Source organism: Eptesicus fuscus, chromosome 19, assembly GCF_027574615.1.
Source record: "Eptesicus fuscus isolate TK198812 chromosome 19, DD_ASM_mEF_20220401, whole genome shotgun sequence".
Classification (NCBI taxonomy): Eukaryota; Metazoa; Chordata; class Mammalia; order Chiroptera; family Vespertilionidae; genus Eptesicus; species Eptesicus fuscus.
Window position 1 is genome coordinate 54,948,789 of NC_072491.1, and position 24,476 is coordinate 54,973,264.

At 42.8% G+C, this 24,476-nt stretch overlaps 2 protein-coding genes across 5 annotated transcripts in view; one reads left to right on the top strand and one right to left on the bottom strand.

Moving 5' to 3' along the window:
* Positions 1 to 41: 41 nt before the first annotated feature.
* Positions 42 to 17,448, top strand: OSGIN2 (oxidative stress induced growth inhibitor family member 2). The gene is made up of 6 exons (XM_054708630.1): positions 42 to 284; positions 2,640 to 2,794; positions 6,937 to 7,073; positions 7,618 to 7,809; positions 13,946 to 14,037; positions 16,364 to 17,448. The coding sequence occupies exons 1-6, from the start codon at positions 241 to 243 to the stop codon at positions 17,391 to 17,393; spliced, it is 1,650 nt and encodes a 549-aa protein (XP_054564605.1). The 5' UTR covers positions 42 to 240; the 3' UTR covers positions 17,394 to 17,448.
* Positions 17,449 to 23,503: 6,055 nt separating this feature from the next.
* Positions 23,504 to 24,476, bottom strand: part of NBN (nibrin) — a 48,581-nt gene continuing 47,608 nt past the window's right edge. For all 4 annotated transcript variants that reach the window (XM_008158869.3, XM_054708436.1, XM_054708435.1 and 1 more), the window contains exon 16: positions 23,504 to 23,670. In XM_008158869.3, the coding sequence (XP_008157091.2) occupies positions 23,640 to 23,670 (31 nt within the window). In that variant the 3' untranslated portion in view covers positions 23,504 to 23,639. The remainder of the gene's footprint in view (positions 23,671 to 24,476) is intronic.

Consider the following 24,476-nt stretch of genomic DNA (forward strand, 5'->3'; position numbering starts at 1 on the left):
CCGGCCGCGCCAATCGCGGGCCCCGCACCTGCGAGGAGGCACCGCCCCGCCGTCCGCGGCGTCGGGAGCGTCCCCTCCGCGTCGGGTCCGCCGCGGGAGCGGAAGCTGCGTCCGACCCCCGGCGCCCAGCCTCGCCGGCCGCTCCGCCGTGGCTTCCGGGCACCGCGACCCCCGACCCTCGACCCTCGACCCCGCCGGGCGGCCCCGCCGGGGAGGCGGCGGCGGCGGGGCCCGCGCTCCATGCCCGTGTGGTGCTGCCGCTGCTCCCTGGCCGGGCATTTCAGGTGACTTCCCGCGGGGAGAGCGGGAGGCCCGGGGGCGGGGGCGGGCGGGGAGCCGGGCCGGGCGGGCGGCGCCTCCCCCTCCCCCGCGGCCTCCCCTGGGCTCGCAGCCCCGCGGCCCGGGCCACGGTCACGGGCTCAGCCCGCAGGCCGGCTCCCGGCGCCGCTCAGCTGCAGAGCTTCGGGGGAGGGTGGCGAGCCGCCGCTCCGGGTTTTTATTTCGCTGTGAGACACCGGGTGGACTCAGGCACTGGTGAGGGCGGGAGGAACGAAGTTCTCGGGGTGCCGTCCGGCTCCCGTGGGTCCTGGAGAGCAGGGCTGGGGCACGGGCGGCCGAGGAGGGGAGCGAGCGGTGCCCTGGTCTCGCTGGGGGCGCGGGGACCTCGCCTCCCGCACCCGAGGACCGGAACACCGCGGAAACCCTTTTGGTCAAATGCAAAACTCCCGGGAGTTTACAATTGGACCACAGGTAGAATGTAAGTGGCCCTGAACAGGGATGTGAAGAAAGCTTGGCACCACAGAATTTCGCAGCCAAAACCTAATACTCAATTATGAATAACAGCAACAGACCACAGTAACATATGTGACTTTGTCACACTGGGAATCACAACTGCGTGCGTGTCACGTCACAGTTGTTGCACACATGGAGGAGTGTTGCTTGTGCTTATGTCTTCAGAATTCAGAGGACTTTCACGCACCCCAGACTGGTGTGAGAGGGGCACCCCGCATACCCTGCTCACTGCGTTTCACAGGTGTAGCAGCTTTTATATATTGAAGGCCAGGCCCTCCACCAGCAGCTGTAGTTTATTCCCTTCCTACCAACATCCGAAAGAATGAAATCGGAGTAATTTTAACAAAAGGAAATGTAAGACTTGTACACTTAAAACCACAAAACATCTCTGAGAATACCTAAAGAAGGCCTAAGTAAATGAAAAGGAATCCCATGTGGGGATTGAAAATCTTAATATACAGGATGGGGCAAAAATAGGTTTACAGTAAGGTACTCAAAAGTTTATTCTTGTATTATTTATTAGTTATATTATTTACCTACCATATAAACAACTGTAAACCTGTTTTGGCCCCAACCTGTACTTAAGATGGCTGTATTTCTCAATTGATCTACAAAGTCAGTGCAATCCTATCAAAATTCTAGCTGCCTCCCCCCCCCCCCCCCCGAAAAGTATATGGAATTGCACAGAACTCGGCCAAAAATCGAGAGCCCAGGAATAAATCCTTATGCTATGGCCACTTGGTTTTCCATGGGATCGTGAGACACAGGGGAAATAACGGTCTCTTCTACAAATAGTGCTAGGACAGATATCCACAAGCAAAATAGTGAAGTTGGACTCCTACCTCACACCATATCCAAAAACTAACAAAATGAATGAAAAACCTAAATGTAAGAATTAGAATTATAAAACTTGTAGAAGAAAGCATTGGAGTAAATTTTTGTGACTTTGGATTAAATATTGGTTTCTTAGATATAACACCAAATGCATAGCAACAAAAGAAAAATAAATTGAACTTGATCAAAATGTAAAACTTTTGTGATTAAAAAGACAACATAAAGAAAGTGAATAGGCAACACAGAATGGAAGAAAATATTTGTAAATCATATATCTGAAAAGGGACTTATATAAAGAATTTTTAAAGCTCAACAATAAAAAAAGAACCCAATTTGAAAGTGGGCAAATAATTTTACTTTCTCCAAAGAAGATATATAAATTGCTAATAAGCACATGGAAAGATGTTTAACATTAATCCATTTATTGCATGAGCATGTCAGAATGCTAACACTAGTTTCCAGGAAGGCAGTTGGGAAAGAAGGTAGATTGGAAATCAGCACTAAGATCTTTCCATATTTCAGTATCTCTTTGAGAAAAAAAATGTATAAACCTAATTTCTTTTACCAAAACACATAATATAAGTACAGTAACTTTTCCTTAAAATATTAGGTGTGACTATTTTGTTTTAAATATACTGCCTCTAATGTACTTTCTATTAATGAAAAAAAAGTATAAAACTATCAACTCCTATGCGATCTCAGAAAATTAAAAATCTCCACGTAATCCTGCGTCTTTGGTCATTTTAAAGATAGCTTCTTATTTGGGACTTGTCTTATGTAAGACTTGCCTATAAAGAGACATTAGCAGCTATTTAGGATTTCTGACATTCAAAATGGTGTAGGTTGACATGTAGCTAAGCTACTGATTTGAAAGCATTAATCGGAAGGATTTTCTCCTTTTATGGAACTATGGAATTTTTTTGGTGCCTAAATAAAATCTGAACAAAGAGATTTTATAAAGGCTATATTAACTATATATCTCTTGTTTTTGTTCCATGTTTGTTTTTAAAAAGAAACTATGGTGACACTGAAACCGAAGGAGAGATTTACAATTCCTTAGTTCAATATTTTGGTGATAATTTGGGGCGAAAAGTTAAAGCGATGCCCTTAGTTGAAGAAACTTCTTTACTTGAAGATTCATCAGTGACTTTGCCTGTGGTAGTAATAGGTAAGTTACTGCATTATATCTCTTAAAATTAGTTACGATCCTTACTACTTTTATACATTTACAGTTACACAGTTACAAGTTCTTGGGATTTTATTGAAAAGTATTGTTAGGTTTAATATCTTAAAACAACCAATAACCAAATCTTTGGAGAGAGTAAATGGTTTACCTGATTGAGGTCCTATGTTAGAATGCAGACAGCATCCATTCATTAAGGATTGATATTACTCTATTATTTTAAAACTAGTAGCCCTGTGCACGAATCCGTGTGTGAGTAGCTCGCTGCTGCTTGCCTCAGCTGGGCACCCCGCCCACTGCTGCTGGTAGCTCTCTACCAGTAGCTTACTGCCCCGCCCTCCTGTAGCTCTCCACCGCTTGTAGATCGGTCGTGACATTACAGCGTCCCGGCTAATTTGTATATTCCTCTATTATTATATTAGATACTATCAGTTGTGGTGATTTTATGACAGTGTCCTGGTAATGAAGACAACCTATATTTTGTTTCAAAGTCAGTGGGAAAGAGAGAAAAGCCCTCTCCTCTGACCAGAATGTGGGACACTCAGGGAAGGGAGGAAGGGAGCACTGTAGTTCTATACAGATTCCCCTCTAGGGCAGAGGATAAAGGCGTTTCTGCACTGTTTCTCATCCAGGATATTCTTTAAGATCGTAACTCGTGTACCATTTTCCAACTTATATCCACCCTAGTTTCCATCCTTGATATCTTGGGAGTCAAGGAACCCTGGCTTGTTCTAGCTTGGCTATAGGAAAGTCAGGAAAACCACCTTCCTCCGTACCTGCCCACCTCACTCCCCCCAAACAATCTATTTCTGTTTGGCCTCAGCTAGCCAATGAGTGTAGCTTAACCTAATGTATTACTTTTGGCAGTAGCACCACCAGCCTGAGCATAGATACTAGTAAAGTGCAAATTTCCTTAATGTATGTATTGATTTTCTATTGTATGGATGTTTCACAATTTGTTTATCCATTCACTAATTGAATGACATCTTGATTGCTTCCAATTTTTGACAATTATGAGTAAAGCTGCTATAAACATGAAGATTTTTGCATGGCCATTAAGTTTTCAACTCATTTGGGTAAAAACCAAGGAATGTAATTGCTGGGTCACCTGGTAAGACTATGCTTAGTTTTTAAAAACTCATTAAAATTCATCACCAAAACCAAAGGTCATCTAGATTTACTCCTGTTATCTTCTAGAAGTTTCATTATTTTGCATCTTATATTTACATCTGTGATCTGTTTTGAGTCCATTGAGGCCCCGGCCAGCAGCCAGGGAAGGGAGGACCTGGCTGGCAGCCAGCAGCCGGGAAAGGGAGGCCCCAGCTGGCAGCCAGAAGGCCCCGATCGGCTCTGATTGCCAGCCAGGCCTAAGGACCCTACCTGTGCACGAATTTTGTGCACCAGGCCTCTAGTAAGGTTAATATCCAGATTTATATCTTGATGTGTGGATGTACACTTGTTCTAGGACCATTTATTGAAAAGACTTACCACCATTGGATTGCCTTTGCTTTCTTGTCCAAAATATGTTGACTATCCTTGTGAAGATCTCTGGGTTCTCTGTTGTATTCCATTGATTTTGTCCTTTTATTTTTTTCTACACTGTGTTGTTGACTAGTTTTACAGCAAGACTTGAAGTTGGATGGTTTCAGTCTTTATTTTGTTTTATATTGTGCTATTCTGGATTTTCCACATTTCCACTTAAACTTTAGAACCAGTTTGCCATATCCACAGAGTAACTTGCTGGGGATTTTGATTTGGATTCATTAAATCTGTAGTTTAAGTTGGGAAGAACTGACATCTTAACAAGATTGAGTCTTCCTATTCACAAGCATGTACTATTTTTTCATCTGTTTAGATATGCTTTAATTTCTTTCATCAGTTTTGTGGTTTTCCTCATATAGATCTTAAATGTTATTCTAGATGTGTTATTCTATTTATATCCAAGTATTTTTCTTTTCTGTGCAAATATAAGCAGTGTTGTGCATTGTATTTCAAGTTCCGCTTGTCATTGCTGATATATAGGAAAGTAACTGCCTTCTGTATCTCTTGCAACCTTGGTATAATTGCCTGTTAGTTCCAGGAGGTTTTTTCAATTCTTTGGGATTTTCTACATAGATAATCATGGCATTGTGAACAAAGAGAGTTTTATTCCTCCCCAATCTGTATACCTTTTATTTCCTTTTCTTGTCTTTTTAAAAAATTTTTCTTGCTTAGCTGGTTAACCACACAGATGTCTGGGCTTTCACCCCAGCTCTACTGAAGCTGCACTGGGGTTACGGCTTGGCCATCTGTATTTTTTATTGATTTCAGAGAGGAAGGGAGAGGGAGAGATAGAAACATCAGTGATGAGAGAGAATCATTGATTGGCTACCTCCTGCACACCCCAACTAGGGATTGAGCCCATAACCCGAGTATGTGCCCTGACCAGGAATCAACTGTGACCTCCTGGTTCCTAGGTTGACACTCAACCACTGAGCCACGCCAGCTGGGCTGGCCATCTGTATTTTAACAAGCTACTCAGGGAAGGAGATGTGACTCAGGTTTAGGAATTGTTCCATTTCACTCTCTTGTGTTCTTGCTGGGCATGTCACAGGCCTTTTCCTTGTTGGGAGCATCCTGAAAGTTTCCACAACATAGGGAACTTCCTTCTTTCCTCCTGAGCTCCAAGGCCACAGAGCACTTATTCTGTGGGACTCAGTGGGTACTTGACTTGGGCCTCAGAGCTTCCTTTTCTTGTCTTTACAGCATTACCTAGGATATCCGTCAAGATGTCTATTGAATAGGAATGGTATGAAGAGACATCCTTGTCCTGTTGATCTTAGAGGGAAAGCACCTAATTTCTCACCACTGAGTATGGTGTTAGCTGTAGGCTTTTGGTAGATAATTCTTTTCAAGCGGAGGAAATTCCCCTCTCTCTGTAGTTTGCTGAGAATTTTTATCATGAATAGGTGTTGGGTTTTGTCAGATGCTTTTTCTATAGCTGTTGATGTTATCATGACTTCTCTTCTTCAGTTTTGTCTATTTTTGATTCAAGAAAATTAGCTCTTTTCCTCAGATCTTAATTCCCACTACTTGTCAGTTGTTAATAATTTGTATGAAGGCAAAAGGTTTACTTTACTCTCTGTCTTTTGAGTTGTATGTTATGCTTAAAAGCTTCCTACTCCAGCATTATAAATAGAAATATCACCCACTTTACTAATATTCTTATGATTTTACTTTTCATATTTACATCTGTGAGCTTATTTGGGATAAAATATTAGGCGAAGAATAGGGTTTTTGTTCCCCTATGGCTAGCAGCTGTCCCAGTTGGATTCAATTTTTGATGGATGTAGATAATAGAGAGGTAGCAAACCCAGACTAAGGGAACTATGGAAATGGAAATATTTCAATGACAAATGCAGTTTAGTTTCAGTTAAAGCATATAAAACATGGAAGGCAGCACTAGGAGATGGGACTGGAAAGATGGTTGAGACTAGAGCGTAGAGAATACTGGGTAGTCAGCAACAAGCAGTTAAGGCCTTTAAAATAGAGGAAGCAACATGCTGAAGACCATGTGTTACCAAAACCATCTGAGTGTGGAATAGTTTTGGAGCAGGTGAACTTGAGGAGGAGAAGTAGGGGGAGACTTGCCTTCTGAGTGAAAATACGGGAGAAAAGCAAAGAACCGAATGGATATAGATGACAAAATCGGTGTAGAACCAGAAGCTAAGTAGCTTAGGGTTTTGCTCGTGCCCTATGTGGAGAAGGAGGGTGTGTAAGAGGAAAGGGCAGCTAAGTGAAGGGAGGCATGGATTTGCTTTGAATGCATTTTGGTTAAGTTGTTAGTGGGCCTGTCAGGTGGTGTAAAGAAGTAGCATATGGAAATGTGAAGTATATTTCTGGGGAAGAGGTCAGCCTAGATATCTAATTGTGGGAATCAGTAGCATAGAGAGTTGAAGCTTTGTGTAGATGAGACTCCCCACAGAAACCAGGAGTGAAGGCAATAGTCACACACTATTCCTGCGAATACTTGGTTGTCAGAGTTTGGAGAAGGCGGAATTGGTGAGGAAAAGCCGTGTGTGAGGAGGCGGAAAGCCAAGGAAGAGGCGTGTGGTGCGACATGCCCTCTCCACCTTCTCTTTTAATAGGAAATGGACCCTCAGGGATCTGCCTCTCTTACATGTTATCAGGCTACCGACCATATTTATCACCAGAAGCAATCCATCCAAATACACTCTTACAGAGTAAACTACAAGAAGCAAGACATCTTTCCCTCGTTGATCAGGTATTTCAATCCTTTTCATTTTTTATACTGAAACAAGATTAGTTCAGCTTATATAAGCATTGTGTTTAATTGAAAATCCTTTCTTCTAATAACACTTTCTATCATTTTAATTTTAGATTTGTAAATACATTCTGCTTGCTTTTATTTATTTTCCTGATTTGATAAGAGTAGAATTTCCCATATGATTTCTTGATAAAGTTTTAATAGGTGCTGTATGCTCAAATGAGTTTGGAAAGGGCTGCCTTTTATTACTGCAGTGTCACTGTAGACATATGAAGGCATATTAGCATGTTAAAGTCATCTTCAAATTTTGCAGTAAAAGGATCAGATTAGATTGTTGAGACCTAACCTTTCCCATATTTGACCAAAGACTCTGTTAAGATCTCAAGGGACACCAATGTTGTGCAGCATTGGGAAATTACTCTCTGGGAAATGCTGGGTTAGAGTAATTGCCTTCACTTTTGTTATGATAGTAGTAGTTTGTGTTTTTCTTTTTTCAAACTCTATCTGCCACCTTTTTTTTTTTTTTTTTTAATTCATTCAGGACTTAGAATACTTGTCTGAGGGCCTTGAAGGCCGATCAACCAATCCAGTTGCAGTACTCTTTGACACACTCCTTCATCCAGATGCTGACTTTGGGAAGGATTATCCATCTGTTTTGCATTGGAAATTAGAACAACATCATTATATCCCTCACTTAGTTCTTGGTAAAGGCCCACCTGGTGGAGCTTGGCATGTGAGTATACAATTTTCTTAGCATTTCAGTCTGAGCTATTATATAGATCTTATTAATAAGACAATTTTGATTCTTAAACATTATGATATAATGTTATATATATTAACTGAATTTTTATCTGGAGTTTTAATCCTAATTAATATAATGTAGGTAATTACTAGAAATTAAGCCAAATTTGATTACTTATATTCTTAGAATAAGCACTTTTTCTATATCATTTTATAAGATTTACTAGAGGCCCGTTGCATGAAGATTCGTGCAATAAGCCTTCCTTCCCCTGGCTGCTGGCACCGGTTTCCTCTGGCACCCAGGACCCAGGCCTTCGCTCCAGCCGCAGTGGAGAAGCCAAGCCTTGAGGCTAGGCTTCTCCACTTCAGCCGTAGTGAGGCTTGGCTTCTCCGCTCTGGCCGCAGGGGAGAAGCCAAGACTCTTCAGTCTTCAGTCTTCGCTCGTGCCTGCGCATGCAAATTAACCCTCCATCTTTGTTGGGTTAATTTGCATACTCACGCCTGATTGGCTGGTGGTCATTGTGGGGGTACGGTCAATTTGCATATTTCTCTTTTATTAATGTAGACTAGAGGCCTGGTGCACGAAATTCGTGCACGGAGGGGGGTTGTCCCTCAGCCCAGCCTGTACCCTCTCCAATATGGGACCCCTCGAGGGATGTCTGACTGCCAGTTTAGGCCCGATCCCGGTGGGCAATCGGATCCCTAAACGGGCAGTCGGACATCCCTCTCACAATCCAGGACTGCTGGCTCCCAACTGCTTGCCTGCCTGCCTTCCTGATTGCCCCTAACCGCTTCTGCCTGCCAGCCTGATCACCCCCTAACCACTCTGCTGCCAGCCTGTTTGCCCCCAACTTCCCTCCTCTGCCGGCCTGGTCATCCCTAACTGCCCTCTCCTGCAGGGTTGATCACCTCCAACTACCCTCCCTTGCAGGCTTGGTCCCTCTCAACTGCCCTCCCTTGCAGGCCGGGTGCCTTCCAACTGCCCTCTCCTGCTGACCATCTTGTGGTGGCCATCTTGTGGCCACATGGGGGCAGCTATATTGTGTGTTGCAGTGATGATCAATCTGCATATTACTCTTTTATTAGATAGGATACAGGCCTGGTACGGGGGTGGGGGCCAGCTGGTTTGCCCTGAAGGGCATCCCGGATCAGGTGGGGGTTCCCTTGGGGCGTGGGGCGGCCTGAGCGAGGGGCCTGTGGTGGTTTGCAGGCAGGCCACGCCCCCTGGCAACCCAAGCGGAGGCCCTGGTATCTAGAATTTATTTTCCTTCTACAATTGAAAGTTTGTAGCCTGGAGCAGAGCCAAGCCTGGGGCTCCCTCCGAGCCATTTGTGTTGGGGTTATAATTGAAACTTTGTTGTCTTAAGTGGGTGGGCCCAGCCAGGGTGTGTGGAAAGCTTTGCTTCCCCTGTTGCCGGCAGCAACCCTGGCCTGATCTCTCAAGCTCCATTCTGCCGCCATTTGTTTGAATTTGTTTACCTTCTATAATTGAAACTTTGTAGCTTGAGTGGAGGCTTAGGCCTGGCAAGGGCAGGCGGAAAGCTTGGCTTCCTCTGTTACCTAGGAAACCTTACTCTCTGTGGCTGTAGCCATCTTGGTTTGGGTTAATTTGCATACTCGCTCTGATTGGATGGTGGGCGTGGCTTGTGGGTGTGTCAGAGGTATGGTCAATTTGCATATTTGTCTATTATTAGAAAAGATATAGAAAATATTTTAACATTTCATAGTCAAAGTACTTTTACTTATTTTAGAATTTACAAAATTTCACACACTATTTCATACCAATATCCATTATTTCTCTATATTTTCAGGATCTTTAGTGAAAAATGTAGAAGAATAAACTTGTATTAGCTTGCTTGAGCTGCTATAACAAACTACCATAGACCAGGTGGCTTAAACAACAGACACTATTTCTCACAGTTTGGAAGCTGCGATGACCAGGATCAAGGTGCCTGTGTACTCACTTTGTGGTGAGGGCTCTTTTCCTGGTTTGCAGACAGCTGCTTTCTTGCTGTGTCCTCACATGGCAGTGATGGCATGATCTGTCTTCCTCCTATAAAGCCATTAATCCTGACATGTGCCCCCCCCCCATGTGACCTCATCTTAGGCCTAATGACCTCCGAAAGGCTCCACCTGCAAATATCTTCACACTGGGTGTTAGAGTTTCCCTTGGAATTTGGAGGTGGCACAGTTTAGTCCATAGCAGAAGCTTAGCGAGAGAACCGATAACATTAAGAGTCAGTACATTGCATTAGAGGCAGCAACTAATAATTGTTTACGCTGTCCTTAGCAGCCAATATAGTATCTAGTGTGCTGAGAATGCTCATTTGTTGTGTAAATAAAATAAATTTGCTATGTTATGAACTACAGACTTCATGAAAATGTTAACATTAAATATCAAATTTTATGTATAGACTTCAGTTGGATCCTTCTATATAATAAAAGCCTAATGTGCTAAGTGTCTGGTTGTCTGTTCAACCAATCAAAGTGTAATACGCTAATGATATGCTAAGGCCGCTCAACTGCTTGCTATGACATGTACTGACCACCAGGAGGCAGACAGTTGACTGGTCGACCAGTTGCTATAATGTGAACTGACCACCAGGGAGCAGACACTCCCGACTGGTAGGTTAGCTTGCTGCTGGGGTCTGGCTGATAGGGACTGAGTGTGACAGGCTGGACACGCCCTGGAGGCCTCCCACAGTCCCTCCCCGGCTGGCCAACCTCCTGCATCCCTCCCTGGCCCCGATTGTGCACTGGTGGGGTCCCTCAGCCTGGCCTGCAACCTCTCACAATCCAGGACCCCTCAGGGGATGTCAGAGAGCCAGTTTTGGCCTGATCCCACAGGCAAGGCCTAGGGACCCCCACTGGTGCATGAATTCGTGCACTGGGCCTCTAGTATTCCTATTACTAGTGTAATGTTATGTCTAAAAGTTGTTTACATTTAATTTATCAAGTGGGAGCCAATTAGGGATGCTCATTCATGCCTTGGTGTCCAGGGGTTTTGTGGGGGTCAGCCATGCAAGCCAGCAGCTCCCATGTGATTGGCCTCTGACTGGTCCCTGCCTCCCAGAGCAAACAGCGGTGTTCACCGTAATCCCATGTTAGGGTAAATGTGCACAGCCCACTGGTGCGGCATGGCCCAGGCTCTGGCACGCAGAAAACACTCATCAGGTGGACTATTCCATGGGTCAGAGGATGTCTCCGAGGCGGTGGCCAAGGGCCAGTTCTGAACACAGATATTCCTTAGTAATGTGCAGGGCTAATGTAGTCTGAGCCTATTAATCCTTTTCTGCACCCTAAAAAAGGATTAACAGGTGAGTTTTTTATTGAACAGTCACATAGCTTGCTTATTCTGCCTAGAATAGTCTCTCTTTCTAACAGTGCATCCCACAAATTCTGTTTGTGTCCTTGAAGAAATAGCCTCTTTCTGTATGCTCCTACAGTGCCCCTTGATATACTGTCTCCATGACTGCAGGCATCATGGCATATAGGTTGCATATGGAAATAAATAAAGCTGATTGGGAGAACAATGAACAGACCAAGGGACTAGGTCTTGCAACCAACTGGAAGAACTGGTGCAGTGGGAATAAAGTTAAGAGATTGTTGACAGAAAGTAGAATACAGTGCTTTAAGGTTTTTGAGTTCAAGATGAGATGATTATGTGGCTGCAGATAACTTCTGACATATAATATATTCTTAACAGCTCCCCTTCTGATGGTCCTAGTTTTCCATCTTGGTTCTGATCCAAGTCCCAGGCCCAACCTGCCTCCAAGCAGTGGCAGCTTGCTGCATTCTCTCCCTTGGTGATGTGTCACAAATTAGCTTCATAAGGCCTAGCACTTAACAAGCGTTCTGAAAATGTTGGCCATTGCCAATGCCAGCTGTAGACATGGGCGAGAGAGTTAAGGAAAAAGAAGCCATAGCTTAGAGAATTAGTAAAAGAGGTCATTGAGGACACTGGGACAGATGCTGGTGGCCCTTGGGCCTTTCTTGCTTTGTACTGAGCAAAACAGAATTAAAGAGGGCACGCACGGGAGCTTGAAGTCGGCATAGCATTAGCAGTGAGTCTGTTCTTAATCAGGCCACCACTGCTGCTTTTTCCTGATTCTAGAAAGGGGTGCTGCTTTAGCCGAACCAGCTTAGACTTCCTAATTACAATTGATTCGGGGGTGGGAGGGTGGGAAGAGGCTGTTGTGCTGCCCATTAAAAAATTATCCTATCTAATAAAAGAGTAATATTCAAATTAACATCACTCCAGTACACCCATAAGCCACACCCACCAGCCAATCAGGAGCGAATATGCAAATAAACCCAACCAAGATGGCTATGGCCACAGAGAGCAGGAGGGAGGCTTGGGTTTCCCCGGCAATAGAGGAAGCCAAGCTTTCTGCCTGCCCTTGCCGGCCTAGGCCTCCACTCAAGGCTACAAAGTTTCAATGATAGAAGATACATAAATCCAAACAGAAGTGGCGGCAGCCACGGAGCTGGAAAGAGCATGAGGCTGGGCTAGGGTTGCCCCCGGCAATGGAGGAAGCCAAGCTTTCTGCACACCCTGGCCGGCCCAGGCCTCCGCTTAAGGCTACAAAATTTCAATTATAGAAGATACATAAGTCCCAACAGAAATGGCTGCCGCCACAGAGGGAGCAGAAGTCATGGCTCCGCTCTAGGCTACAAAGTTTCAATTGTAGAAGATAGATAAACCCCAGATACCCAGGCCTCCACTTGGGTCGCCAGGGGGCGTGGCTGGCCTGCAAACCACCACAGGCCCCTCGCCCAGGCCGCCCCACGCCCCAAGGGAACCCCCACCCTGTTCCGGGATACCCTTCAGGCAAACCAGCCGGCCCCCACCCATGCACCAGGCCGCTGTCCTATTTAATAAAAGAATAATATGCAGATTGACCATCACTCCAACACACAAGATGGCTGCCTCCATGTGGTTAAAGATTCTGCCCCCATGTGGACACAAGATGGCCACCACAAGATGGCCAGCAGGGGAGGGCAGTTGGGAGGGACCAGGCCTGCAAGGGAGGGCAGTTGGGGGCGATCAAAGCCTGCAGGGGAGGGCAGTTAGGGGTGACGAAGCCAGCAGAAGAGGGAAGTTGGGGGCGACCAGGCCTGCAGGGAAGAGCAGTTGGGAGGGACCCAGGCCTGCAGGAGAGAGCAGTTGGGGGGGACCAGGCCTGCAGGGGAGGGCAGTTAGGGGTTACCAGGCTTGCAGGGGAGGGCAGTTAGGGGCAAACAGGCTGGCAGGGGAGCAGTTAGGCATCAATCAGGCTTGTAGGGGAGTGGTTAGGGGGTGATCAGGCTGGCAGGCAGAAGCGGTTAGGGGCAATCAGGAAGGCATTCAGGCGAGCAGTTGGGAGCCAGCAGTCCTGGATTGTGAGAGGGATGTCCCAGATTGGAGAGGGTGCAGGCTGGGCTGAGGCACACCCCTCCCCCCCACCCCACCCCACCCCCCGTACACAAATTTCGTGCACCGGGCCTCTAGTTAATAATAATAAAATGAAAAGACATCTAAAGTGTGGAAATTGCCAGGCTGGCATGGCTCAGTGGTTGAGTGTCAACCCGGAAGTCACGGTCCGATTCCTAGTCAGGGCACATGCCCAGGTTGCAGGTTAGATCCCCAGTAGGAGGTAGCCGATCAAAGATTCTCTCATCATTGATGTTTCCATCTTCTGTCTCTCTCCCTCTCCCTTCCTCTCTCTGAAATTAATAAAAACATTTTAAAAAATAATAAAGTTGGAAATTAATGAACTATTTTCCTTTTGTTTAAAAGGTGAAAATATCCATTTGTTTCACTAAAATATCTACATCTGAATTATCATGTTGATTATAGGCCAAAACTATTGACACTGTGTAGGCACCGGGTAATATTATAAATTTTTCTGTAAATGTGTAACTATGAGAGCAGTTTATAGATAGATACTACCGAGTGATGAAAGTATTATTTGAAAGTTTATTGGAGTAAACTTTGAGAGGTAATTTATATAACCATTGAGGACTCCTTTGAGCTCTCCTTATCCAGACTCTTAAAGTTTATAGATAGGTTTGGTTAAAAAACAATAACAAAAAACCCCATGTTACCTAAATGTGTTTTTTGATTGCACATTTTTTTATCCAAATAGAATATGGAAGGCTCCATGTTGACAATCAGCTTTGGAAATTGGATGGAGCTCCCTGGACTTAAATTTAAAGACTGGGTGACTAGCAAACGAAGGTAAAGGTGAAACTAGCACAATTCTTTGGTTGCAATGGGAAGAGTGTCAGCAAATTTCAAGGTACCTGTGCCCTGTCTTAGTTGAATAATACAGATGTCTGTCTCTCACGCTTGTGTCAGAAGCCTCTGCAGCAGGGACTCTGAGCTGTTCCCCTAGCGCTGCCCCAGATGCACTGGAGGTCTGGAGGGGCTTTTCTATAGGCTGGGTTCCGACTGCTCTGCTAAGCATGGATTTATTCTATCCTGTTAAACCACGGTTTACTTTCTCATCTACCCACATATCCTTTCCACACTCAGTCACTTATTTTTATGAGTAGATATATAAATTCATGTATGCATAGTTCATGTGTACATGTGTTTGACGTTCAAACTAGAGGAGTACATATGATTAATCGTTTAGAGTGATGGAATAAACTAGAATTGATGGTGTGATTGGCTACTTAGATATAAAGGTAAATATTTAGTAGGAAATATTTACTGAGTAACTGAGAAGAAATCTCAACTTGGAAGAATACAAGTTTATTTATTTTTGGGGAAAGAACCTAAAATTTAAAAAGAAAAATTGAAAAGCCCTATTGTTTTCAAGGACAGTAATATTAAATAGGAATTACTAATTCAGAGAATCTATCTAATTTGACTGCTCACGAAAACATTTCATTCCTGCAAATGAAAGCAGGAAGTTACTTAACTTTTGTTAGAACAGGGCTGTACCATTTGAATGCGTGACTTCTTGCTTCATAGAATCCATGTTAATCCACAGAAATTATCCTTCATTTGACAAGATTTAAGGAGAGCAAATTTAGACCAGCATTGTGTAATTGAAATTAAACCTACCAAATATTCCTTTTGGGTTTTTACAAAAGAATTATATATGGATTTGACATGTAAAGTTGCAAAATCAGGCAAGTTGTACAAGTTCCTGATTTTCATAGGTCAGTAAATAAGACTGTTCAACATTCTTTGCTTTGTAATGTGGGTAAGGAAGGAGCTTCATGACTCTGTACCAGAGTGTTTGTCCTTCTGAAGTGGGGATTATTCAGTACAGAATTACTATCACCTTTAGTTCCTGCCTTTGCATCGTGTTAAAAGAAGGAAGACTCTTAGATCTCTAGAGATTGACTCTATAACCTGATGTAACCCTGGTCACACAAATTAGTTGTCAATTTCCTAGTCTGTAAAGTGGAGATCATAATAGTAACTACTACGTAGAGTTTCTGTAAAAATTAAAAAAGTTAATACGCTTTAAATCTTAATTACTATAATTATTAAACTTTAAGAAGACTGTTTTTATTAACTTTTTCCAAAAACAAGTTATAATGAATTATGTGAAGTGATTTGGTTTGTTTTTCCTGCTATTTATCTCTAATTGGGGCACAGTGGTTAGGGGTGCTAATGCCCATTGCTTTAAATTCCAAGTGGAAAACGAAAGATGTACTAATGTACTTTTTCATAAAAATATTTTATTTATTTATCTGAGTAAGAAAAAACAGAAATGTCATATTATTTACTTAGATGTAAGCTAATTTTATTTACAGAAGACTGATCTGACTTATTTTTGGTCATTAGGAAAATAGAAAGCACCTTACTAAAAATTGTGTCAGAGTGGTATATATTATCTTTAACAAATATATCTGTGTATTTCAGTTAGACCTGTACTACCTCAACAATTGTAATTAAGTTCGTCTGTACTTACAGCAGTGATTTTCAACCCTTTTTATCTCATGGCACACAGAAACTAATTACTAAAATTTTGTGGCACGCCAAAAATGTTTTGCTGATCTGAAAAAAAAGGGTATAATTTTGGTTCATTCACATCAACTGGCTATTGTTGTGTTGGCTGCTGTCATTTTTAAAATTTTTTTTCATTTGACAACCTAAGGGAAGAGGTCAGTGCCCCTGACTAAATAGTCGGGTACTGCATATTTTAAAAATTTGGGGATAATACCAGTTGAAAATTGCTGACTTAGAGTACAGAACAAAGACTAAATAGTAGAGCTATAAACTGAATTATTTAGATTACTATTGTAACATAGACTGTACAGGGAGTCTGGTGATCACATATCCACATTTTAATCCCTTTGTTTATTGATAAAAGCAGCCAATCTGAGAAGGTACAGTGGAGAAGCAGGCATGCATTGCCTAGTCTCTACCCCAGGAGGCTTCCTCTTTTTAACTAAAAAGTTTTCTTTCTTTGTGAGGGTTAGGGTCATGGACAGCTAAGACAGGTCAGGGGAATTTAACAGATGTAATAGCTTACTGATGGAGAAGTAATAATGACAGAAACAAAGTCCTGTTCTCCTAGGATGTTTTCCTTTTCCTTTTCCAGGAACCTAAAAGGAGATCGAGTCCTGCCAGAGGAAGTAGCTCGCTACTATAAACATTATGTGAAAGTCATGGGTCTTCAGAAGAACTTCAGAGAAAACACTTACATCACCTCTGTGTCGAGACTCTACAGAGACCGGGAGGAGGATGGGGGTCAGGATGGAGCTATTCCAGCACAGCATTTGCAGATGGAGAAGTCCAAGTTTATCCAGAGAAACTGGGAGGTTCGGGGCTATCAGCGAGTAGCAGATGGTTCCCATGTTCCCTTCGGTCTCTTTGCTGAGAATGTAGTTCTGGCCACGGGAACATTGGACTCTCCTGCCCGTCTGGAGGTGGAAGGGGAAGATTTCCCTTTTGTGTTTCACTCCCTGCCTGAGTTTGGAGCGGCTGTGAGCAAAGGAAAGCTGCGGGGCAAAGCGGACCCAGTGCTAATTGTAGGCTCTGGGCTCACTGCAGCGGATGCAGTGCTGTGTGCTTACAACAACAACATCCCTGTGATCCATGCATTTCGCAGACGAGTAACTGATCCAAGTTTAATTTTCAAGCAGCTTCCCAAAAAGCTGTACCCAGAATACCACAAGGTCTATCACATGATGTGCACGCAGCCACCTTCTGCGGACTCCAGCCCTCTACCTGCTTACACCAGCTTTCCCGAGCACCGTGTGCGTTCCTTTACGTCGGACATGAAGTGCGTCCTCCAGAGTGTCTCTGGGCTGAAGAGAATATTTAAACTTTCTGCAGCAGCAGTGCTGATAGGGTCTCACCCCAGTCTGTCTTTTCTGAAAGAGCAAGGCTGTTACCTGGGCCACCGCTCGGGCCACCCGATCACTTGTAAGGGAAATCCAGTGGAAATCGATGCGTACACCTACGAGTGTGTCAAAGAAGCCCATCTTTTTGCATTGGGTCCTTTAGTTGGAGATAATTTTGTTCGGTTTTTAAAGGGAGGGGCACTGGGTGTTACACACTGTTTAGCAACAAGACAGAAGAAAAAGCATTTGTTTGTTGAAAGAGGAGGAGGAGATGGGGTAGCTTGAAGCAGGTTACAAGTAATTTATATGGACAGTTCACCATTAAAGACTTTTAACTTTTTGCAGTGTGCTGGCTTGAATTTCTGGCTTGATTTAACTGGAGAGTCTCAGGCATAGTAATTATTTTTTAAAGTTACAAGAACTTGGTGTAATTTTATTTCATGGCATACATAAACTACTAAAATTCTGTAGCACACCAAAAAACGGATTTTTTGCTGATCTCACAAAAACATAGGTAGATATGTTTTTTAATATCTTTTAAAAAAATTTATTTCAGAGAGGAAGGGAGGAGAGATAGAAATATCAGTGAGGAGAGAGAATCGACCAGCTGTCTCCTGCATGCCTCATACTGGGGATTGAGCCCACAACCTGGGCATGTGCCCTGACTGGGAATCGAACTGTGACCTCCTGGTTCATAGGTCCACACTCAACCACTGAGCCATGCCGGCAGGGGAAAAATAGGTATAATTTTGATTTACAAAAATAAATAGTAATTACCTACCCCTTTTTGCTCCAGTAACTTTTTTCTTTTTTTAGAGAGATGGAGGAGGAGGAGGAGAGAGAGAGAGAGAGACAGTGATAGGTGGCCTCCTGCACGCACCCTGACCCAGATCAAACCTGCAACCTTCTGGTGCACTGGACAACACAAAACAGCTGAGCAACACTGGCCATGGCTCCAAAGTGACTTTAAAAAAAATCAGGTGCCTATACTTGTATGGAAGGATTTCTGGTACCAAGAATCTACCAATCAGATTCAACCTTATTATGCAACATGACCAAAAAGATGCAACTCTATCATATGACCTATATATTTATGGTTCAAGACAGGACATTCACACTGAACAGCTATTGTGTTGACTGGTGTCATTTTTAATTTGACAATCTAAAGGAAAAGCGGCCAGTGCCCTGACCAGATAGGTAATGCGTATTTAAAAATTCTGACAGCACACCGGTTGAAAATCACTGCTGTAATGTGCCAGAGGTGCCACTGCCAGGCAGATATGCCAATTTGGTATTCTTTTAAGCTCTCAACTAAAATACTCTTTTCTTCCAAGAAGTACTTGTGATCATTTTTGGTTATGATTGATGCCAAAACATAGCCTGAATCCATAAAACCAAACTGTCATTAGGCTAGAAATCGTCCTCGCCGTATATTGGGTCATCTTGCTACTCAGAGGTGGTCCAAAGCCCAGCCTCCGCTCGCTCTGTAGCTTGTTAGAAGCACAGACGCTCGGGCCCCTCCCCATACTTAGTGCATCAGAAACTGTCTCAGCAATCCTCAAGGAATGTGTGTGCTTGTTAAAGGCTGAGACACAGGGTCTAAAAGAAAATGGGATATGAAGTGGGGTGGGGATAGGAGGCATTTACAACTCAGGTTTTCTTTACTTTGAAATTAACAATTGTATAAATCTAATTTATCAAATATGCTGATCTTTTAAAAATATTTTTTATTATTGAAAATTTGACAAATACTTCACATTCTTAGCTGCTAATACTTTAAATAGTTCAATAATGTTGGCATACACTTAGACATCCAGGAACTTGCCAAGGTATTTTTTGGATATTTATTCTCTACTTAACTAACATAATAATTTGCAATTCAGTAAATTTTGAATGGCACTACATATTCCTGTGTGAACACTGGCTTAATTTCTGTTTAAATTCTTCTAATATTGTTATACCATTTGGGTACTGCCATAATTATTAAAGACTAAAGTTGAAAATAAGGTTAAAACTTGTCTTCCATTCCCAAGATTACTTTGAAATTTGTTCACAGATGACGAATTTCTAAGGGTACTTACTGAACTGTATGCTTTATCTTCACTTATTTATTTAGATGTGCTTAAAGTTTGTATTTCCATACAAATCCCCAGAATTTTAGTGTTAGACAAAAAGTCCTCTGAAGTTCTCCATAACAAACAATTTCTCAGTCTTTCTCTAGTCTTTTTCTCTTTTTTGGTAGAATTTATTTCATGTGGAATGTGTTTATTGAATACCTAATTCTATTTTTTCTTAATATCAGAAAATGGACTAAAGTGTTAGTATTTTTCTGTCCATCTTTTTGCAATGTTATGTGCTCACAGGATCATAATTCACCTTAAAATCTATTTAGAACATACTTGCCTCTACAACTAGCTGTTTCAGATAAACTGGTGAACTCTTGTATTTTTTATAACTGTCATGTCTGATTAAGTTTAATGGTTTTAGAAACGATGAGATGCAGCTTTCGTTTATCATGGTAACTTTCCATATGAGTGCTCCCTCTGCTGGAAAGTGTGCACCATCCTGAGGACACTGGGCTGAGCACTGAATGGATTGGATTGGATGTCTTTCTCAATGTCATTTCTAAATTGAAATGGCTTTGTTATACAGATGGTATCTAGGCAAGGCTAAGAACTGTTAACATCCCCTTGACTCAAAAGTTTGCTCTCACCCATCTTCCATGAAGACCCAGCAATGGCACAAAATAATTTTGGGGTCGTTTTCCAGGCTGTGCTCTAACACCTACGAAGGTAGGCTTGTGAAGTGTCAGAACGGATGTGACCCCAGGAAGCTTTCAGTGAGCATCAAAACCCTGTTGTACTTCCTGGGACATGTGCACCGACCCTCAGATGGATAAAAGGACTGTACCGTAATTCTAGGTGCGGCTAAGTTCTTACATTACAAACCTTGAAAGCAAAGACATTCTTTTTTTTTTTACCATGTCCCTTCAAAGTAGAAAGAAGACAATCATACTATTTGGACTTGACAAAAACGAGGTCTCAAAGCAGAGGGACACCCAGCTCGGTAAAACCACAAACAGGTCTCCCTCCTGTGAGATGCATCCACAAGCATGTCTCCAGGACTAGAATGTGTGGTGACGGCCTCACCTGCAGTCACCTCTCCGGCCATCGGCTCAGGAACGGCTCCTATATAACGGGAAAGAAAACCATCGTTCTGATATACCCACGGCCTTCCAGTCTGTGCAGTGGGAGGACCAGGTGCAGAACACTGGACAGGTTATGCCATCGTTTTCTAGGAAAGTATTGAAAGATGATATGCATGGAAATATGAATAGGCGTTAAAATCTCTGGAAAGACATAAGAAATGAGTTGTGTTTTTTTTTTTTAATTTCTTTATTAAGGTATCACATATTTGTCCTCATCCCCCCATTCCCATCCCACACCCCTCCCCACGCATGCCTCCACCCCCCTGTTGTCCTTAACCACTGGTTAGGCTCATATGCATGCACACAAGTCCTTTGTTTGATCTCCCCCCTATATCTCCACTCTCCCTTACTTCCCTCTGAGGCCCGACAGTCCGATCCATGCCTCCTTGTTTCTGGGTCTGTTCTTGTTCATCAGTCTATGTTGTTCATTATTTCCCCTAGATGAGTGAGATCATGTGCTGTTAGAAATACACTTACAAGAACCGAAAATGAGACAAGCAATAATGGTTATGGTGACAGGAAATGAATCAGTCTGTAGTGAGTTTCTTTCTGGCCAACAGTTCTTTTGTGACCCAAAAGAAATGAGTATTGTATATTTTTTTCTGAGGAACCAATAGCTGGCACAGTGCTGGGAGTCTTTTTAATCCTTACCCTTTTATCTTTTTAGAATTATGAACTGTGACTAAACTACTCAATAATAAAACTAAATTGAAAAATGGAAAAAAATTACTGTAAGAGATGAGATAGTCCTCTCTTACCATTTGTACTTTACAAAAACTAATTTAAACACTGACAACCAAGATGGCGGTATAGGTAAACTCCTGAACTTGCTGCCTCACATAACCATATTAAAACTACATCTAAAGACAAAACGAGTATCACCCGGAACCACGGCAAGGCTGGCTGAGTGGAAATTACACAACTAGAAGGAAAGAGAGAAGCGCACCGAGTCCGGTAGGAGGTGCGGAAGTCTGGAGATGCTGAGGTGCACGAAAAAGGGGCTGGCAGCGGGGTACGCTGTTGTCTTTTTCAATCGGGAGAGAGATACAAGCTCCCAGCTGCTCTGAACTCCAGTTCCGGGAGACTCTGGGGACCCAGACTCATACGGAGAGAAACTGGACTGTCTGGCATCGGGCCGGAATGCGAGGGCGGCTTTCTCTCAGGTGTTTGAAGCGATCATTGTTCCTGCACGGTGCCGTGGGACACAGAGACCCAGGGGCCTCTTCAGGGCAGGGCTGACGGGCAGCCATTGCTGTTTGCTCCACCCTGGTGATTCCCTGAGACCCTGCCCCACCCAATTTACAACCCCTTCCCAGCTGTGCGCAGAGGCTTTTGCATACTAATGGCCTGGCCTTTCTCTGCCTAAAAACCTGTCAAACTGCAGCTGGGTCAGAGAGCCCCAGAGTCTCCAAAAGAAGGCCCAAGGCTGGACAGCAGCTTGCGTTGCTTCACAGCTGGGCCTCATCAGGGCACCTCCAAACCCCAAACAAAAAGGAGAAATCTGCAGATCTCTCTGTAGCTACTGCTGGGTGGCCTTAGGCAGTGGCTGACTTTGCACCTCCTTGGAGATCCAAGAGCCAGTGTACCCAGTGGTCAGAGTGAGACCATCCAGATTACAACTCTATACATCCATAAGAGACACACTCAGGGGGCAGACTCAGCACCAAAGCCCCACTGTAGCAAGTCCTGCCCCATAAGGGTGTCTCCAGCACAGAAGTTCTCCCATCGTAGACATAGCTGATCCTCACAGCCAATTGGCCTGGAGGTCAATTCCTCCCAGTGATACCAATAGCAATCAAGGCTTAACTACAACAAGACTGTGCACACAGCCCACAAAGGGGTGCACCAAGAGTGTCCACCTCAGGTAATTAGGGAGGCTGAGCCATTGGGCCCTATAGGACACCTAGCACACAAAGCCACTCTATCAACACAGGGAAGCAGCCAAATTGCAGAGACAAAGAAACAGGTCACAAATGATAGAAATGGAAGAAAGCAAACTACTGGATATAGAGTTCAAAACCATAGTTATAAGGGTACTCAAGAATCTTCTAGAAACCTCCGAGAAATATAGAGAGACCCTCAAGGATATGAAAAAGGACCAATAAGAAATTAAGCATACACTGACTGAAATAATAATATACAGAGATCCAACAGCAGACTAGAGGATCGCAAGAATCAAGTCAAAGATTTGAAATACAAAAAAAGCAAAAAACACCCAACCGGAAAAGAAAAAAGAAAAAAGAATCCAAAAATATGAAGATAGTGCAAGGAACCTCTGGGAGAACTTCAAGCGTACCAATATCCGAATTATAGGGGTGCCAGTAGAAGAGAGAGCAAGATATTAAGAATCTATTTGAAGAAATAATGACAGAAAACGTCCCCTACCTGGCGAAAGAAATAGACTTACAAGTCTAGGAAGCACAGAAAACCCCAAACAAGAGGAATCCAAAGAGGACCACACCAAGACACATCATAATTAAAATACCAAGAGCAAAAGACAAAGAGAGACTATTAAAAGCAGCAAGAGAAAAACCGTTAGTTACCTACAAGGGAGCACCCATACGATTGTCAGCTGATTTCTCAACATAAAACTCTGCAGGCCAGAAGGGAGTGGCAAGAAATATTCAAAGTGATGAATAGCAAGAACCTACAACCAAGGGTCTCTACCCAGCCAAGGTGACATTCAGAATTGAAGGTCAGATAAAGAGCTTCACAGATAAGAAAAAGCTAAAGGAGTTCATCACCACCAAACCAGTATTATGAAATGCTGAAAGGTATTCTCTAAGAAGAGGAAGAAGAAGAAAAAGGTAAAGATAAAAATTATGAATAACAAATACATATCTATCAACAAGTGAATCTAAAAAGTGAATAAAAAAATCTGACAAACAGAATAAACTGGTGAATAGAATAGAATCAGGGGCACAGAAAGGGAGTGAACTGACAATTCTCGGGGGTAAGGGAGTGTGGGGGGTATGGGAAGAGATTGGACAAAAATCGTACACCTATGGACGAGGACAATGCGAGGGTAAGGGCAAGGGATGGGGTGGAAACTGGGTGGAGGGGAGCTATGGGGGAAAAAGAGGAACAACTGTAATAAAAATTTATTTAAAAAAAACCCAACTAACTTAAAGCAGAGGAACATCCAGCTCAGTAACAACAAACCATACTACTTGTCACACAAAATAAATGGAGTTTTATGCATTTTATTTAACGAATTCAGGCTAGAGAGCATTTGTAACTTGAACCCCTGAATCCAGAGGAAACAGGAAGTAATGTGGGCAGGAAATGTTTTTCCATGTCTTCTTCATAACAACCTCGGTTATCTATCTTCTCCTTTTTATGTTAGGATTGTATCTGCAAATAAAGAAATCGGTTAAATAATATTTAGATAAATGATGGCATTTCTTTCACTTTTAAAGGGTCTTCAAAATAGTCACACGTTACTGAACAGAATGAGAATGTCAGTTTTATCCTTAGCATCAGGTATTAAGCACTGACATTTTTACTTTCATTGATCATTTTGATGCTGCTTTCATTAATATTTGGTAAAAATAAAGCGTCATCAACAAAAATAATCTATAAAAGCATTTAAATAATTAACAGAAACAACAGTTTAAAAATAAATGTGTTTACACTTCTTCTAGTATGGCTTCAAACATTTCCTCCCCCAATTAAAATATACTATTTGCACAAAAGAGCAAAGTGAGCCTAAAATAACATTACTTCACAACATTTCCTACTACAGCAATTAAACCAATGCAGCTGGGCAGCCGGCTGGCTCCTTTCACTACTACTGTCAGCATGCTGACCAATGATTCATACTGTCAATAATGAAATTACAAAATCAAATCAGCTGTAAAACAGACTCAAAAATAGATTACCTTCTTCATTTGCCTTTAAATAAGTTTGGGAAAATGTTATTCTCCGCTAACAAGTATCTACATACAATATAGTATTTTATGAGTATTTGAAAGTGAATTATAAGGTTTGTTGGGCCTGTAAGATGCTGAAAATAATGTTAAATCAGAATTAAATTATAATCGCCCCTTATAACTCTGCTAAATCTCTCACAAGAACCTACTTTGAAATTCTAATCCAGCCTCTTGTTTTTATATTTGTGCCAATTAAAATTCAACTAATGGTCTGGTATTTTACTTATC

Coding starts and splice junctions, on each gene's coding strand:
- OSGIN2 (XM_054708630.1), top strand. CDS start 241: ATGCCCGTGTGGTGCTGCCGCTGCTCCCTGGCCGGGCATTTCAG. Junction 7,810..13,945: donor CACCTGGTGGAGCTTGGCAT/GTGAGTATACAA, acceptor TTATCCAAATAG/AATATGGAAGGCTCCATGTT. Junction 14,038..16,363: donor TGGGTGACTAGCAAACGAAG/GTAAAGGTGAAA, acceptor TTCCTTTTCCAG/GAACCTAAAAGGAGATCGAG.